The sequence below is a fragment of the Bactrocera latifrons genome, unplaced genomic scaffold, assembly GCF_001853355.1.
Source record: "Bactrocera latifrons isolate USDA-ARS-PBARC rearing strain unplaced genomic scaffold, ASM185335v1 scaffold_185, whole genome shotgun sequence".
Lineage (NCBI taxonomy): Eukaryota > Metazoa > Arthropoda > Insecta > Diptera > Tephritidae > Bactrocera > Bactrocera latifrons.
In genome coordinates this window covers 234055-250843 of record NW_017535352.1, presented here as the reverse complement: position 1 = coordinate 250843, position 16789 = coordinate 234055, and the positions used below count along the sequence as shown (strand labels likewise).

Here is a 16789-nt window from a genome sequence, read left to right as displayed (position 1 = left end):
TCTCGAAATGAAGGGAATAATTTATATATATAATATAAATATAGCTTAAACTAATTGTTTAATGTTATATCTCTAATACATTTATCTATATCAATCTTTTTATGACTATTTCTTATTAAAATAATAATTTTTAAATGGGTTGAAGAAATTTTATTGCGTTGTTTGGAAGAAATAAATTTTAAATCTGAAAAAATTTGTTCACATATGTCAGTAGAGGGAAAAAGATATAAACATTTAAATGAATTTTTTTTCAATTCAGGGTAGCATGAATCATCCAAATTTGTGATTTCTTTTAAGGATATATTCCCTATTATATTTAAAAGACTTGGAACATAAAATGAATTGCATGGCACCAAATTCATTTAAAATCATAAAATATTTCTCGTAGGGCATATTGGGTTTTGCGCTATAGTCCTGCGTGATGTTAAGTCGTTGCTAGCCCGACAATGACTGATCGATAGAGCGTAAGCCTACGTGTGAAGTTAGTTTGCACAATTGTGCTAAGAAATGACGAAAAATTACCTAAGCATACAACTGTGACGAATTCGGACTATTATTAAAGACTCACATTAAAGGCTAAATTCAGTTTAAAGTTTTGAAATATTTTAATTATTTTAGCGACTTGTAGAATTTGCTCTTTGTTTGAGAGGACTTTACTTCTCAATTGCGTACTCAGTTCGAAGCAGCACCTGTTGGCAAGAGTTATTTTGCGTTGGATTTCGAGGCTGTCGTTGTTGTTATAAATGCTGTTTCCAAGATAGATGAAATTATCTACGACTTCGAAGCTATGACTGTCACAGTGACGCGGGAGCTAAGTCACGAGTGCGACGACTGTTTGATGATAGGATATTTCTTATTGTTCTCGTTCATTACCAGACCCATTTGCTTCGCTTCTTTGTCCAACCTGGAGAAATCGGCGCGCTTGTTATGGCCAATGATATCAATATCATCGGCGTCTGCCAGCAGTTGTACACTCTTGTAGAAGATGGTACCTTCTCTATTCAGATCTGCAGTTCGAATTATTTTCTCCAGGAGTAGATTGAAGAAGTCATACGATAGGGACTCACCTTGCCTGAAAATTCCATTGGTATCGAACGGCTCGGAGAGGTCCTTCCTGATCCTTATGGAGCTTTAGGTATTACTCAACTTCAGTTTACCCAGCCGTATAAGTTTTGCGGAGATACCGAAATTCAGAAAAAACAGAATAAAGGCATCTCCTCTTGAGCTGTCAAAAGCAGCATTGAAATCGATGAAGAAGTAGTATGTTTCGATCCTCTTTTCTCGTCTCTTTTCCAGATTTGGCGCATTGTGAATATTTGGTCAGGTTTTAATTTTCCAGGCCATACTAAAGCCATACTGATAACTATGAAAAAATATATGAAACAAGTAAGGGATGGCTGCGATCGGCTGCATTCAAACATAACTAATTTCGACTACTGGATAACATAATACTAAAGGCCAAAATACAAAATTTAAAGAGAAAATTATGTCTATGTATATACCACAACATTTTTTTCCGCCAAATATAGATAACGCACATTAATTATTATTTTATCGGGACAAGTCGAGCAAGAACGCGTTTCAAACACAAAATATCCAATAAATTCATTCGAAAGAAACTCGCGAGAGATGTTGAACCCTCTTACCATATCTCCAACACCTGCTTGATGATTTCCAAGCACCATATCCTTCTCTTTTTTTAATATATTCGTTAGTTGAAGATCTCGAAGGTCGTCCATAACGAGGCATATCTTGAACGAACTATCGATCGTCTGTAAAGGGTTTGTACCACTGCAGGCTTGTGTTTTTAATAAAACTGATTCACTGTCTGGTTTTTACAACATTCGCAAAGATTGCTCACACGAAATTTGGTTAAAAATACAAAATTTTTGATAATCGATATTTTTATCCGTAGTAAAAATCGCACTGATGTGCACCGACTCAAGCAGCTGCTTAGTAAACGAACTGGTTGACAGATCGCGCTCATAAAAAGGCAAAAGAAAAAGTTTACTCTTCAATTGTGTATTTGTGTTATTTCAAACTCACCGCATAACTATTATTATGCGAGTTTTCAAATAACTCTTATATTGTAAGCGAAAACAATTATTTTATGAGGAAAAATATAAATTAAAAAACAATTATTAGACTTGATGTTTTAAATATTTAAACATAAATATGATGTCCCAGAAATTAACCGAGTTGTGCCCAAAAGTAAAAATTTGAAATTTCGAAGGTTCAAAATGTTTGCCTTAAAACAAAATTGTGCAGGCCTTGTCAAATGAAGAATACTGAGACATAAAGTCGCTAATTAACCTAATGCCCCAGAGATTTTTCGATGTATTTGTAAAATAAACTATATAAATTTGTTATAAACATTATACAAATATACAAAATATAGTTTTTAATTCATTGTTTACTTATATTTCTATTTCTTTTTTAATTTACAATATTTTCATTGTTAAACATTCTTTCGGCATTACTTCTCAGTCGTCTAAATACGCGAAATTCACAAGAAAACAGGATAATGCATCAACCACTTGCTTTTTGGAACTGTATGAGTATAACCAGATATGTAGCGATAGCTGAACTAAGCTGTAAGTAATGAAAGGACATATTATATGAATTAAGCGCGTAAGTCTCACGTTACATTATTTTCAAAAGGAGAAAAACGTATAAAAATGTTTATCCATAATATAAAACATTTATAATTTGGTATGTATACTGGGTGACGGAAGAATTGTGCTACAAAAACAAACCGCAATCACTTTTTTTCTCCGTGAGTAATCGACTTACTTTTTTTCATTTGGCTGGATATCATGTTCGTTTTTTTTTTTTTTTAATTAATGCTACGGATACGGAAAAGAAGGATTGGATTGTGCTGCGGTACCATGCTTTGTAGTCCGTCATTTCCGTCAAAACGGAATTCAGATGAGATTTTAGCGGCACTGCACCGAGTAGATGGAATATTATAAGGTTGGTTGGTTATCTGGAAGTATCGCAATAAGACCGTATCATCGAGATCCGTATTTTCGTGTTCAAGAAACAATCGTGTCTCTTGCTTCGTAAAGTCAAGCATATCCAAAAAATTCGACTCACTACTTCGTGTTTGGAGAAAGGTAATTACAACGCATGATTCCGCTGGTCCCCAAGGTCACTTCAAACCCTCAGGCCGAATTAGATCCATAATTTTTAAAAAATAGTTAATTACATAAAACGAAAAAAAACTTGCTATACAATGAATTATTACGGTTTGTTTTTGTAGCACAGATGGAACTTTAACTGTGTGAGAATATTTTATATAAATTTTGTCTTTTTTTGTATTATTTACAGTATTATCAATAAAATCAGTTTACATAGGTAGCACAGTTCTACAAAAACAAAGTTTTTTTGCTGGCCTAGAAATCTTAGCAAATTTTGATAATGTCAAGTGTCCAGATTACGAACTGTTCATAAAGATATTGAATGTGTGCTTGTTTTTAAGAAAATTGCATATCCAATAACTTGATAAATATTAACTTGTTAGTAATAAAAATTTACTTCTCCAGTCATGTTGAAGTTTCTGAGCCTTTTTGGTGCCTACAAACAACGCATGATCCCCACCTTCAGGCTCCTTCCCGAAAATATGCGAAAATTACGCGGAAAGTTTTGAGGTTTTACTAAAAATCAAACGTGGAGATATCTAAAATTATAGTTTACAAAATGTTCTGATTTACCAAATGAAAATTTCACTTTCACGACTACTCAGAACATTGATATCACCAAAAACTTAGATATTAAGACATTACACCAATCGCTGCGAATAAGATGATGAAATATCAACACCAAAGCTATTTTCTCAAAACAGACTCAGAGATGTAATACGCGAACAAGTTAGCAATGATAAAACAATTCTTTCACAGCGTTGGACGCTGGAAGAGATTGTTTTAGTGACATTTGTAAAAAATTTCTCAACTTGGTATGATAAAGTTGAAAAGTGGAAATTTTGATACAGCAAGGAAATGAAAGAGACAGGTTTTGACAAGGTTATGACAGTTCTGCAATCATGCACAAATTTTGTGCTGATATTCGAAAGTCGCCTATGTAACCACTAAGTACCAAATTATCAACAAATTGTGCAAAATTTGCAGGCTAACGGTCAGACTCTAGGAGCAAATTTGAGTATCAAGTTAAAACTATCTACATTAACGAATAATTTTGGAAATTATAATGGAGAAGTTCAATAATGATATCAAGGTTGCTGAGATCGTTATAAGATGGCAGATTACTGCTGGTCCTTAAAAAGATATTGCTATCAGTAAAATTACGAACGAAAAGGCCAAAAAAGGGGTTTTACTGGAATATTACACATGTTTTCGAAATTTCTCTTTGTTTACTAAAATTTGTCCTTACTTTTTCAAAACAAAACTAATTGTTATTTTTTTTTCTTTTTTACTGATTCTTGTAGCGTAAAATGGAAATAAATATTTAAAATTAAACCGAAGTCCTACAAAACTTAATTTCACGAACTGTGGACACAAATACATATATCTAAAATCGATATTAAATATATCCAGAGTAACAAAACTACCGGTATACCAGTGTTATTTATAAAAACGAAGAAATTGTGTTACTTTTTTTTTTTGCCCTTTCACAAATGATGAACTTGATGTCTAAGTTTCAACAGTAATTCAAAATAAAGAATGTAACATATTAATAAAAAAAAAGAAATTAAGAAATATAAAATTTAAAATTATAAATATTTTGTAGCCACCTACCGCCGTTAGTATATTTCTGTTGATGCGACAAAGCCCGAGAGCGGAAAATTCTACATCAATAACGAGTAATTGTTGCCAGAACTTTTTAATCTATCATAAAGATACAATTTTGTTATTAAAAATAGGTAATAAATATGTCACAAAGGCTACCTCTTCAACTAGCACAGGCTCATGCATTTTACGCTCGATCTCACAAACAATTTGTATGGTTTTCTTTGACTGCAAAAATATATTTAAAAAGATTTATTAAAAATTCAAATTAATCCAATTTTCATAATATTCTAATAAACAAATAAGAAAGAGCTAATTTATGGTGTGACCAAACATTTTATACTTTTTCAAATTGCAAAGATCAAAGCCCGAGAAATTCATTCATTTTTTAAATTTATATAAAACAAAAAAAAAATGTTAACTTCGGCTGCACTAAATCTTTAACACCCATCTATTTTTTATAGCAATTCCTATCTTGATTTTGAACGTTCTGTTTGAATGACATCTTCGGAGTTTGCCTAATTGCCTTCGATATTAATCCATGTCAAATTTCTTGAGGATATCTCGTCAAATGAAAAGGTTTTCTATACAAACCCTTGGGTTCCGATCGCACAGTTTATATGGCAACTGTATAGTATAGTGCTTCTATCTGAATAATTTCTACGGATATTTTATTTTTGGTTTAGACAAGCCGTTTTAACGTTACCGGAATGGACCCGGATTTTATTCGGCCAAGGGCTAATTTTTTCGACGATATAAATCTGTTTAGACCATCCTAACAGCAGGATAGCTTCACTCAGCTGGCATTGAGTCCAACCCTGGACCGGAGAAATATTTCTGCTGCGTTTGCGCTAGAAGGCTCCAACAAAACTTCACATCGGTTAGGTATAATACAGGCAATGGATGGATTCATCTTAAGACCTCCTGAGGTCTTTAAAGAAACCGAGAGTGGATCACAAATTACGTAGCCTCTATATAATCTGCACCAAGTTCGCGCATTTCACCGCCACTCCCTTAGAGTAACCAACAAAGGACCCCTACTATCTAAAAGATCAACCAGGCAGCATGACTTCCATTCTGATCAGTCCTCCTTCCCTAAACTTCATCTCGCTCAAATCCTCCTACGAGAACCACTCAGCAATTATTGGTTGCTCGCACAGTCTGTTTCGCGTATCAGGACATCCGAGACAAACCCGTATACTAAATTCAACTGCAACGGACTCCAAGAAACCATGTTAGGCAGCCGCTCAGATCTTCTGAGTTGTACAAATTTTAACATCTTACGCATATCGCGCGAGATTATGGTGGACGCCTAGACATCATACTGTGGTTATACAGTACACCTTGCAATATCGTCTCATCAATAGCGGCATTGGCCGCAGGGATACTACCCGTAAATGTCAGGGCATAGTATACGGACAAACGATGTTGGGTTCCAAATATTTGACATATGTACATGCAACTTCGTGGTGAAAAACGTTTGGCACTAGGCAACTTTAACGCGCATCACGTTTTTTGACGTCCCTGCCTGTAAAACGATGGTATGTGGATGGACATGACAGAACAGAATGACGAAGCCCCCACCATAATTATGTGCACCTAGCGTAAGAGTCAGAGTAATATTTTCTACAAAATTTGGTTGAAATTAATCGAGCAGTTCCGGAAATATGTGACTTCCCTCGGCTAATTTTGTCATCGGTAACTATAAAACTCCTCTGTGTCATCCCGGATGTAAAATTCGATGGCTCTGATCCATTTAATTATTAATTTAATGCACTTTTAGTAGTTTTTATTTAAACCGTTGTATGAGGACCTGGCGGGGTTATTATCCGATTTCACCTATTTTCACACTATCATAAGAAGGGTCGAAATTTTGGCATGTGCAAATTTGAAACATATAGTGCAAATGGTTGGGAAGATATACATGTACATTAAACATATTAGAGGGAAAGGTCGCGATCACTTTTTAAGGATTTTCAAACCTTCTTAATGTGATTTGTTGTACCGAATTTCAGTTTTGTATTTTAATTTGCTGCTCAGTTTTGGCAATTTATAGCTTTTCGATAAATGTTGTTTTGTGGGCGTTGCAGTGGTCGGCTATGGACGAACACACAGACAGTCACCCGGATTTCAACTCATCAATATCCTTATCAATCATTTATATATATGTATATATAACGGTGAGTTTTAGCTGATACAAACAACCGTTAGGTAATAAAACTATTATACCCAATAGCAACATGTTGCAAGAGTATTAAAGTTCAACATTGCAAAATATCTAATACAAGTATAGTAAGTACTTAATACTCACTTCTAGGGTTGCCATATGGCACGGCTCAACCACCAACAACAGTCTTAATATGTGTAAAAGAATCCACAGCACCTGACCCCACGCATAACCGGTTACATTTGGGTTTAACAATGCTAGAAATAGAAAATACGAAGTGGCAACCAAGTGCAGCAGGCAGGAAACAAGTATGCAAAGCACGGCTATGCCGAAGGTGCTAAAATGAAAAAACCTGCATTTCAACATTACGTTTGATTTAAACGATAAGATTTTATGGTTACAAAATTACCTTGAAAATATCTGTACGCATTTACCCAGCGATTCGTGGTTTTCGGCAAGTGATCTCAATAACATAACACGTGTTTTGCCTAAATAAAAGTGAAGAAGAAAATCAAAAATCAAATTTTCGCTTGTTGTTCTCGATTTCACTGACCCAAACCGTCTTTGGGCAATGACTCCGCGTTCAAACGGTCTATACTTTCGTGTAGTGACATCGCTTTGTCAGGCATGATTTTAATGCTGTTAATCTGCGTTCTCACTAAGCTATATGGCTTGCTCTCTGCGTAAACGAGCATGTTTTTAGTTTATTTTATAATAATTCAAATTAATTAATATTATCTTTACCAGACAAGTATTGACATCTCAACATTACATTTAAACGGCGAAAACGTCTGCCGAGTCCAATTGCCGTGTTGGCGAATAAAATGTGGAAACCAATCATAACGAAGTAAAGTAAATAAAACGGGATATACCACTTGACATTGGCGGCTGAAAAATTTGTTCAGAAAGAAAGCTAGCAATTTTTTTTTTTTTTTTTTTTCGGAATTACTCACTTGAATTCATGTGTGGCGAAATTTCTATTTGTAGTACCCATGTCCATATATCGAAAGCTTTAAAGTATATGTTTTTTTTTTTGTTCAGTTATAAAGTTTAGAAAATTAAAATATAAAATAACCTATTAGTGCTCCGCTTATAGCCATCGGTATGATGGCCATTATTCTGGTTGTGATCCGGTCACGTTTGAAATTCGAAAATGAATGCAAGGCGGCATCGAACTGAAAGATAATATTAGGTATGACATAGTATGTACTATATTAAAACAATAAATTTTCGAAACGTGAAACATATTTTTATACAAATAGTGTTTATTCAAAACTGCTAAAAAAGCTTGATTTGTTATTTTTTTATCATTTTAATTATACTGCGTTTTCGTAATAAAAATTAAAAAATAATCGTTCCAAATCTTCTTAACACACTGATCGTGTAATGAAAATCTATGGATATGGATATATATTTGGGCCATTAAGATTCTGAGTCAAGATCAGAATTAATAATTTAAAAATTTCCTTTAAAGAAATTCACTTAATAATAATTGCATCAGTGATACTGATAGTTTGGAATATTTTATTTTTATTTCTGCTAAATATGTATGTAATTCAGTTATTTCAATAACTAGAAGACCCGTCCACGCCTTGCTGTGCCTAAGGTATACTCGTACTTTAATTATAAACTATTCAATATCAGTAATATGGTATTTATGAATAACAGGTAAGGAAGGACTAAGTTCGGGTGCAACCGAGCATGTTATACTCTTACAACTTGCAAGAATCGAAGCCAGGGAAATACCTTCAAGCACACAAAGTCAACCAGAGTATACAAATCCAAGCAATTATATAATAAATACTCATACTTGGCTGAAATATTCGACATACGATTTGTTAGAAAAACGAATCATTACATGTAGTAATACTGGATGTAGTATCGACCCGATTTTAAATACTAATTTATCAAACTTTTAGTAGCTTTTAGAAGTAAAAGCGGGGTTATTTTTCGATTTCATCCATTTCCACATTTTCGGTAGGGGTTCTTATGAAATTTTCTTGAGCGAGTTTGGTTATTTCAGCATTAAACCTAAAGGGTGTGGTCACTTTTTCAAATATTTTAGCCAACATGTGCCCCTTGCCTCAGCGATCCCCTGTGTAAAATTACAGTTCTATATCTTTATATTGAAATCATAAACAAAATTTTGAACACAAGCTTAAGATTTAAAATTTAATTTTTGCATTTAGAAATTGTATTAAATTTTATCTTAAAGAGATAAAAATTATCATATGTCGGTCCCCTGGTCCTAAGCCGCCTTCTCAAATATTTACAGACATCTTGAAGCAGCCGTTCCTGAGTTATAAATTATATAACGACTTTCTTTCATATATCTACTAAGGGATCCGGCCACGCGTTGCTGTCGTATACGTTTTATACTATTATTTATATAATAAATTACTCAAAACAGTGAAAATTTTATTAACGAATAAAGGCGACAACGTTTTTATCGGTATAACAATACAAGAGGTTGTACTTCACGTTTTTGAATATAATATGTTCATACAAATACAAACATTTCATTGGAAAAAATAACGAATTTAAGGCTGCTTTATCAATGTCTGGTTACCAGCCCTTCTGTCCAGTTATTAGAGCTGTCCGCTTAATATATTATACTTAATAAACAATAACAATATGCATGGTAAATGGAGTTGTCCGCCTAATAGAGCGTACATTTAATAGAGATGTCAATATTGTTTTTAATTTATGAATTGTTTTTAGTATCCTATCTTCTAAGTTGGCTCGAACTGGACACAGTGAACTGGACACTAGAAGTCCACTGCGGACAAAACCCGTTAAACGTACTTTTCATATATAAATATAAATTTGTAAATGTGATTTCTTCCTGTACAATTTTAACACTCAAATAAAGTAATTATTTGCTTTACCTTTCTTAAACGCAAATTTAGCTCTCGTGAAGGCGTAACACTAAACATGCCACATCCAATGCCAGCCAAACTGGAGAACACCACAACAGTAACGTCCATCGCAGTGACAACCCTCGAGGTAGAAGAATTCATTCTAAAAAATCAATATATAAATCATATTAAGGTAAGTTGCATTGAATAATTAAGAAATCGATCTATGTCTAGAAAAGTGAATTCTTCGATTTTTACTATATCTGAATTTATTTAACAAAGAAGTGCGATAATGCAGCATCACATACTGCATTAGTTATTCGCGATGATTTCGCCACATTTTCAACTAATATCGTGTCGCAACCACCGCATTCGCCTGATTTACCTTCCTGTAACTTCTGGCTATTCAGCAAATTCACATCACCACTCCGAGGACACTGTTTTGACTCAATTGAGGATATAAAAGCTGAATCGGCACTGATGGCCATCACGACGGAGGATTTTTCAAGTGCTATGATGACTGTAAAACTCGTTGGCATAAGTGCGTTACAAATGGGAGGGGATTGCTTTGAAGGAGATGAAATGGACAAAATTCGCCTTTCAATTTGATCCGACCGTTCATGCATAATGATTATTTTAACAAAAGCAAAAACTGTTATGTATTATAAATACATAAAACTCTGATTTTGAATAAAAAGCTACAAAGACATATTCCACATATTAAATATAGCGAGACATTTTGACCAATATTCCCTTTGTATTTTCATGTGATTTGAAAAAAAAAAAAACAATTAAATTCCTCCTACTTTAAACTCCCAAAAATGTTTTTTAAAGCAAAAACAAACCTTTGTTAAATTCAATTAGTTTATTTTATCAATTTTCTATGGAGTATCGAACGGAAATTTGGATATAGTAACTGGTTAGAAAACGTGTAAAAAATAATAATTTTCTAGTTCGCGGTGCATTTTTTACCATGTTTTCCAAGATAAAGAAGACCGTAAAAAATTAAAACAGGTCGTATCTAAACAAAGTGAGCTGTTTTGTCAAGCAATTTATAGATTTTTAATATATTTTTTACAATTTTCAGAATCTTGCTAAACCTTAACAAAACACTACTTTTGAGAAACTTCCTTAAAGCTACCTGAGCGAGTAGTCAAGGCGGGCTCGATATTTTGCAAGTTAGACATCTTCTTAGCATCTCATCATGCACTTCTCAAGGGAACAACGTCCTATAGGGAACAAATTTCACTCAAATGTAAATATATTGTGTAGTCGAAAAAGTCTTTTGCATTTGTAATCAAACTTCAACTTATTTATTTTATATTTATACTAATAACTAAAAAACAGCAAATATGTACCATTTTGTTCGACCACTTTTTGTCAGTTTGTCGAAAAATCCTAATATGGGAAAAGGATTTCAGAAGGAGAACAAAGAAAATGTGAACGCATATTGGAAGAAGTTGCACGATTCCCACAGCATGGGACCGTCATGAAATGAATGAAATCAATGGAAAGAGTTAAACTACAATGATTGTCAATTGATTGCCCTAATGTCCTTTCTAACTGTTTTAATGCTTTATTCTCAAAACTTCATATTTTTCTTAACGAACCAGAAAAGATATGTTCGGAAAAAGGCTATCTAGAAAGGGCAAAATAAAAAAAGACTGGCGGAGGACTATGTAAAGGGTAAGCATTAGTATAGGAGGAGTTGGGTTTGGTTTCATCAGACTTTACTGGTTCAAAAACTTCAGCCTGGGAAGGTTCATTTGAAAAAAAATTACTTCCATCACATCGATAATTACTACAAATGTTTTATAATGTACAGCAGACGTTAATTATTTTGAAGCTTTTTTTTAGGAGCGTGGTGCATTTCTCTAGCTCCCAGTACAAATATTTTCAAGTTGATCCGAGTAATAGCTTCGTAGATACAGACTTGAAAAGTTCTGCGCTCGAGGCTAACTAGGTTAAGTGCTCCGTCTATATATGCGTTTTTCTTGAAACTGTGTTTTTGAAGTCGGTTGATAAGATTTCTCCAGAACTACTCAACTGATCTTCATGAAATTTTACACAGGTATTTGAGATGCAGTTCTTAAAGACTTGGTTGCAAGTATTAATTTTTTTGTAAAAATGTCAGCCAAAAATCCTATTTTCTCTTTTTTTCCTTCGTCCCTTCGTCCAAGTTCTAAGTTAAGGTTTTGATTAAAACACGAATTTTTAGGCAATGGCCGAGTTTAAAATATTTTTTTCCTAAAATTTCCGGATTTCGTTGTTAATAGTGTATGTTTGTAACAATAAAAAAATGTAATAAAATCTTTTATTTTTTATAGCAATGGCCGAGTTTAAAATATTTTTTTCCAAAAATTTCAGGATTTCATTGTTAATCGTGTATGTTTGTAACAATAAAAAAATGTAATAAAATCTTTTATTTTTTATAGGAGTAAAAACTTGAAAAAACGCTATTTTTTCCCGAGGAAACCCAAGTAACTCTTCAAGTTTAAAGTCAACAACGATTTTTGATGCCGCAAAAGATGGCAAAGTTCTTCATAGTTTCATCGAAATTCAAAAACAAGTCTTCATGCACACGAAATTAGTCATACGGTTTTTTCGCTGGCGTGAAAAAAATACATGGGAATGATTTATTCACGCCAAATTCACGTTAAGGCTGAGCACTTTAGTTCTTCATATCTTGGCTTCGCACTTTCTGAAAAAAAGGTATCGGCTTCACACTAACCTATTATAAAATAATTTCTTTTTTCGAAGCACTAATTCAGATAATAGATGTATTTGATTTTGTTAACTATAATATGAAATCTTTATGCTGATACTCGCTTTCAATGAAACTCCAAACAGTGGGGAGAAAAGCATACATTTTTAATATCTGTCGCTGAAATTTAAAACAATCACTTCCTGTTGGTTGATTTTATTCGTTTCTGTACTTTGTTCACAAAAGTTTCAAATATGATATTTTCGTAACTGTCTACCTATAGTTTTATGACATTCTTAGTAAACACTATCGATTTTTGAAACACATTTCGACATTTTCATACATACTCACCGCAAAGGAACCTTAGAATTCGCATCGAACAGTAAGCCTTCGTAGCAGAGTATGACTACAAAACACATGACAGTTGGTATGAAATAATTAGTAAACTTATGTTTGCAATAATGTTAATTTCAACAAATTTTGACTTTTAGAAATAAAGTACTTTTATTTTATTTTATATATGGTATATATTTTATTTTATTTTATATATTTATCTAATTTTTTAATTAGATTTTTTTTTTTTGTTTTTTTTTTCACTTTCCAATACACACCCATTATTAGGCCCAAAGCGATAGCATATATAGAGAATATTAAACTACGTTTTATCTCGTTTACACCTTTTGCGTTTTGTTGTATTGAAATCGGTGCCAAAGCCAACCATTTGCTGAGGTAAAACACGCTCAAAGATGACTCATTGATTTCCATATTAAGTGTTTCGCGGCGATTTGCAATTTCAAAAATTTAATCTCCAGCCTTATTAGACATTTACAAATGCAACCTTATGTAATACACTGCTGGCATTTGTTTTTCAATTTTCACAATATTTTCCGAATTTAAGTACCAGTTTTTGACCACCGCGTACGCGGACTTAAACACGTTAACTGCCAGCGGCTTTTCAAACAATTCAGTGCTGCGTGAAAATTTAAATTTGGCTAAGTTCAAATTTTGTTGTACATAATTTTGATAAATGACAAAACTTGTAACGGTATGCAAACAATCGCCAGTAAACACCATTTTCGACTTCGACGCCGCTAATGTGGCATATATTTAGGCGCAAACAAGCGATTTATTATTGAGGTAAACAAAACTGCACACATCGAAAGGCTTGGCGATGGATAAGGGCGTTCCAGGATATGAACACACACACACACACTGATCTATACATACATATCCATATACCGATTTTCACATGCCTTTATTTGTTTTTCGTTGTATATGTGATAGCACCCATGGGTCAGTGTGTTTATTAGAGGTCGTGACAGATTAAACGGTCAAAACATACAYACACATACATACATGGCACATGTGAGTATAACAAGAAAAATGGAAAATTTGTCGCAAATAAGTAGTTGATTATTATCTTAAATGCTCTTTTAAGCTCACACATACCTGCAGCGCCGCAGCAGCATGAGGGCGAGCGCCACTTGCACTATGCAAGCATACACACGTGTGCAAATAGCGATTTGTAGCTTTTTGTAAGAGAGCTGGTTTTCATTCAGTAATTTTTATGAATACAATAACGCTCAATATTAGCCGTAACACACATACATATGTACATAGTACAATGTGAAATATTTAAGGGGGCTTGGTTTGTGCTGACGGCTTAATTATTTGTCATTACCTTTTTAACAACGCATAACAACAATTCTGTTCGAAACTTACAAATTTGTTAATACCATGTTGTTAGCCTATAATTGTTGGCAAATTTTCTCTTCACTTTCGACTATGCAATTCTGTTATAATTAATAAATAATAGATTTCACTCATTTGAGAATGTACTTTCAAAAGTTTTGTGCCTAGCACTTATATATTTGTAGTGATCTAAAGTAAATTTTGCACAAATTTTAATATTTTCGAATATTTTAAAAAAATTTCAAGTCAAAAAAAAAATTTTTTTTTTCAAATATTTTTAAACCCTCTACAGTCACATAAGTACATACAGTTATGTTCACTAAACTATGGTTGGGAACGTGTATTTTGGAAGTTTAATCTAAAAATTCCAATTAATTTTGTACTGAACTTTCGAAAAACTTCACACTTATTCTTTGCGCCTTATTTTCTTGGATTTGCAATGATAATTTATATTTGCATTAAGGCATTACAAATGACAATTTAGAAAAATTAAACTGAAAAAACTTGTAAACTTTTAAACTGTTTCTTTACATTTAGAAATGTTTCAACGAAAAAAAAAATTTCCGAAAACTACAAAAAAAAAATTATNTTTAATTATTTAACTTTTATTTACATATTTTTCTACACTCTGTAATAATTCGGTCATTTTGATAAAATTTAATTTCTATTATAGTTAACTTCCTAAAACTTATATAATATTATTTTTATTCATTAGTACCATTTTACTCTTTATTTTGAAAGTTTGCATCAATTTTTCCATGAATGTAATTTTTTTCTGTTCTGATAATAAAAATTCTTAAATAATACTTTTAAAATAAAATTAAAATTAATTACTTTTACTTTTGTTGTTAAATATAAAAAAATAATAAATCATTAATTAAACTACTGATTTCGCAGATGTGTTTTTTATATAGATATTTATATGGTAATATTATTAAGTAAACCCAACAAATAAATATTATTATATAATTTATTTGTAAATATTATTCGTTTATTATTCATACAACGTTTGCTTTAAAAATCTCAATCCAATAACCATCGGGATCCTTAATGAAGGCCAAACCCTTCATACGACCGTCATCGGGTTTCTTTACAAATTCAACGCCTTGCTCTTCAAAACTGAAAATAGAGAATGTACAGATACAAGTGTTTTAAATTCCTTTCGAAATTCTATATAAACAGAGCTAACACTTTCGTAAAATATTAATATACTATATATATAGATATATACTTTTTTTTTTATAAATTTTAGATTTAAATTAAAGCTTTCATAAGAATTGTATTACATAGTATTAACATAATAAATAATTAATTCCTTTGTTTCACACCCACCGCTTGCAAGCAGCATAGACATCAGGCACCAATATGCCAATATGACCAAAGCCACGAGGATCAGAGTTGCCATTGTGATATACTGGTTTTTCTTCATTCTCCGTGCCCCAATTGCTGCAAAAAAGTCGGTTAATTTGTATATTTTAATGCCTTACACTAAATATTCAATATACATATACATATTTACAAGTAAACAGCAGTGCAACTTACTGTGTCAACTCCACAGTTGCCTTGCGGGTCATTGCCCAACGTTTACGCTCCGAGGGATCTTTCGGCACGTCGTCAGGATTTTCATAGCTACAAGTATGGACATATGTAAATATGTGCATTAGTATGAATACAAACGAATTATTTTTAAAAATACCATATTGATCGTAATCATATATTTTTATCTTATCAGAAGCACTCCAAGTCAAGTGCAAATTAAATAATTAGAGGAGGTCCCATGTACGTACCCCATAAAATAGAGGGAAAATTTGGCTTCCGGGAAATCCAACTTCACAAGCAATGTCATGCCAAGCACACCTGTGTAAAAGGGCAGCGATTTGCGTGGATCTTTGATGCGGTACATTGTTTGTTGGAAGAGGAAATCCTGAAATTTTACACAACAAAATTAATAAACTTTCTCTAATGGTTTAATAAGAACATTAGACGATTGATCATAACCATACGAATATATACGATATTTATAAAGATTATAATACGTATTAGTCAAATTATGCACATATAAGGTCAAATACATATTTACATATATATTTAATTATACATACATATATAATTAGCTAATTCGCCCATTATTCACTAATACTTATAATTATCTCTTTATATTCACTATACCTTGGTCGCCGCATCTGCGGGCTTGCATAATGCCGCTGCCTCCTCATTGGACAAACCTACTGAATCGGCCATTTTCACTGCCTGAGTTTTTGCAAATGTCCTAATACTTTGCGTGCTTTTTAATGAATTTAACGCCGGATGGACTAAGCGAACAATTTCACAACCGTATGGAATTTGACCGGCACTATTTATGCGTGCACAATGCCAAAACCGTATGGAATTTGACAGTAATATTTTGGCACTCATATTGAAGACGATCAAGTGGTGACGATAGCGCTGCCACCTAACGTTGCTTACTAAAACTTGCGTTAGTAAAGCAAAATTTAGTAAAGCGCTAGCAAGGGGTGTTAGAAAATTGTGAATAAATTAATTTCGCAGAACTTCTTCAATATGCAATATGTTGTCTTTTTATATTTTGATACATTTATTTTAATTGAAATATTTTAAATAAAAA

At 32.8% G+C, this 16789-nt stretch overlaps 2 protein-coding genes across 2 annotated transcripts; both read right to left on the bottom strand.

Annotated features, from left to right (window-relative positions):
• Positions 1–2511: 2511 nt before the first annotated feature.
• On the bottom strand, positions 2512–13239 carry LOC108967359 (gustatory receptor for sugar taste 43a-like). The gene is made up of 12 exons (XM_018930711.1): positions 13086–13239; positions 12826–12880; positions 9801–9933; positions 7988–8087; positions 7866–7922; positions 7657–7800; positions 7466–7591; positions 7322–7400; positions 7057–7249; positions 4905–4973; positions 4755–4844; positions 2512–2592 (listed from the first exon to the last, which is right to left on the bottom strand). Exons 1-12 carry the CDS (start codon positions 13237–13239, stop codon positions 2530–2532), a joined length of 1263 nt encoding a protein of 420 aa, XP_018786256.1. The 3' UTR covers positions 2512–2529.
• Positions 13240–15122: 1883 nt separating this feature from the next.
• Positions 15123–16473, bottom strand: LOC108967367 (lactoylglutathione lyase; the record flags this gene model as incomplete). The annotated part of the gene is given in 5 exon segments (XM_018930720.1): positions 15123–15285; positions 15499–15612; positions 15709–15795; positions 15954–16090; positions 16336–16473. Coding segments are annotated over 5 exon segments (597 nt in total), but the record flags the coding sequence as incomplete, so codon positions are not given.
• Positions 16474–16789: the final 316 nt, after the last annotated feature.

Bases quoted from the DNA above. Each gene is read 5' to 3' on its own strand.
- LOC108967359 (XM_018930711.1), bottom strand. From the start codon at position 13,239: ATGGAAATCAATGAGTCATCTTTGAGCGTGTTTTACCTCAGCAAATGG. The intron at 7,592-7,656 runs GTAAAGATAATA...TCGTTTACGCAG, and splicing joins GAGATGTCAATACTTGTCTG to AGAGCAAGCCATATAGCTTA. The intron at 2,593-4,754 runs GTAGGTGGCTAC...CATTACTTACAG, and splicing joins ACAGAAATATACTAACGGCG to CTTAGTTCAGCTATCGCTAC.